We start from the raw sequence: 2,500 nt of genomic DNA, 5'->3' as shown, positions 1-2,500 counted from the left end.
ACACAATTCTTAGACACCATTTTGAAAGAAACTCGTTTGGTCAATTCTATCGTGGCAAATATTCATAAAAATATATAAATTCAGAACTACAAGCCAATGAAACGTTCGTTAGTTATGTCATCACCCACCCCTAGAACAGATAATATAGACGAATCAACCATCAGTTTGAATTCCACTGCGTTCGTTGAGTTATCTTCTTTGGTAAGACCATGAAGATATTTGTCTTTCTTTATTCCTTATTAAGAAATTATTAGGTTCTTTTTTTTAAGATCTGCTTCCAAGAGTAGCTTAGTTATTTCTGTAGATAATGGTTTTCTAAGGAACTTGCAGTATTCGTTTTAAAATATCTATTTTAGAAATGAATCGCCAACGTTGAGGAGTTAAGCAAAAAATTAAATAGACCTCAAGGCAGACAAAAGTGCTTTTAGGAAGACCGTGAACTATTATTACTGTCTTTGCTCACCATCCTACCAGTAATAAAACGTATGAAAGAAAAAAATAAACATTTCTACCTGTGAGTGAATCTATATAGTTCAGTAATTTCCGTTCATGAGATTGAGAATAAACAAAACAAACTAGAATATTCATAAAATACATTTAGCAAAATCGAAACAAAAAGCAAAATATTTCTAGAATATTTTCGAATATAATAAGCGATTGTTTTCAGTAAAGATATGGTAAAGAGTCTGGGTATTTTCCGGTTTTAATACATCCAAGTGGCATGCAGCTGTCTTTATCTCTGAGTGTGATTACTCGTGAACGCAAATGCTTTTCCATACCGAGGTAGCTGTTAGTCCCTTCATAATCAAATTCATCAGCATTAGAGACACCTAATTTGTGGTTTACATAACCTGGAGGATAAAACATTTTCCCCTGACGTTTTAACATTTGACTCTGAAAAATAATGAAATAGAATAGATTTTGTAATTTTAGGTGAACAGTGAATGAAATTCAGCACGATGAAGGAAGTATTAATTAAGCATTGTCTCCACCAGTTTTCGACTGTTGGAAATAAGAGTAATAAATAGTAAGGACAAGGTTAAAGATGTAACTCTTTCAATATGTAACTCTTTGAATATGTAACTCTTTCAATATGTAACTCTTTCGAAAAAAAGCATGCTTGCAGAGTTATCGATTGATTCAAGTGCACGAGAGAGAACTTTGGCAGGAATAGGCGCTCGAGAATGTAGACGGAGTGTATAGATGATCGTGAATCAAATACAAGTTAGTTACTACAAGTCGAGTTTATTCGAAAAGCTCCTCCTCCCCCATCAAATTTGCTGGGACTTTTGCCTATATTAGAAACAGTTATTAATATTATTGGCCACATGGAAGCCATCCGTCCTCCTACATAAATTTACCTTCAGACTGATGTGTATTGCCCAAGTTCCCGTCTGACTAGACAGAAATGTCTGCTTTTCTGCATCCTGTGGCGTGGACGCATTCCACTACTCATCTATTCCCAACACACTCTGCTAGATGGTCTCTGTATGCCATGACTATTCATATTTAGACGTTTGTTGAGACCAGGAGACCTGCTGATTTTGTAGAATGGCGAGCTGATGGGGTCTCATTTGAATATAAGTAGCAACGCGGAATAGAGCAACATGTCATATTCATATGAAAAAAATCTGAACTTACAAAAGTATACATATTGTCTTTATGTTCACCATGATAAAGTTCGCGAAGTATTTTATGTCATTTTCTTCTCTTTATTATTCTTCAATACACACACACACACACACACACACACACACACACACACACACACACACACACACACACACACACACACATACATATATATATATATATATATTTTTTTTTTTTTATTGCGTATTATATATTGTATATTCCATATTCTATACCCCACATTGGTTCTGCAGGAATATAAATAAAACATAAAAAACAGACAGTGTTGGAACTCTTTTAAACAAAATAATATATTCCTCTATACACAATCATACAAAAAAAACACCTTTTTTGTATTTATCGCATATATATATATATATATATATATAGAGAGAGAGAGAGAGAGAGAGAGAGAGAGAGACAGACAGACAGACAGACAGACAGACAGATAGGTAGGTGTTCTTTTTATTTTGCAAATACTATGTATATACATATGCGTTCACATACATATGTATGTATGTATATTTATATATATATTTACATATAATATATATATATATATACATCTATATTTTTTTTTATAGTTTCAGCTTAGAGCTGCGGCCATGCAATATATATATATATATACAAATACATCTCTGTATGCATATATATATATATATATATATATATATATATATATATATATATATATATATATATATATATATATATATATATATATATATATATATATATATTTATATATATTATATATATATATATATATATATATATATATATATATATATATATGCATATATATATACATATATATACATACATATATATACATATACATGTATATATATATATACATATATACGCA

The 2,500-nt window shown here is 30.6% G+C and overlaps 1 protein-coding gene across 1 annotated transcript in view; it reads right to left on the bottom strand.

Annotated features, from left to right (window-relative positions):
* Window positions 1–583: 583 nt before the first annotated feature.
* LOC106876346 (uncharacterized) overlaps window positions 584–2,500 on the bottom strand; it is a 36,071-nt gene continuing 34,154 nt past the window's right edge. The window contains exon 7 of the mRNA XM_052974409.2: window positions 584–894. Coding sequence (XP_052830369.1) covers window positions 664–894 — 231 coding nt within the window. The 3' untranslated portion in view covers window positions 584–663. The remainder of the gene's footprint in view (window positions 895–2,500) is intronic.

The sequence above is a fragment of the Octopus bimaculoides genome, chromosome 1 (genome assembly GCF_046866305.1).
Source record: "Octopus bimaculoides isolate indiv1 chromosome 1, ASM4686630v1, whole genome shotgun sequence".
Classification (NCBI taxonomy): domain Eukaryota; kingdom Metazoa; phylum Mollusca; class Cephalopoda; order Octopoda; family Octopodidae; genus Octopus; species Octopus bimaculoides.
This window is presented reverse-complemented; position numbering and strand designations above follow the sequence as displayed.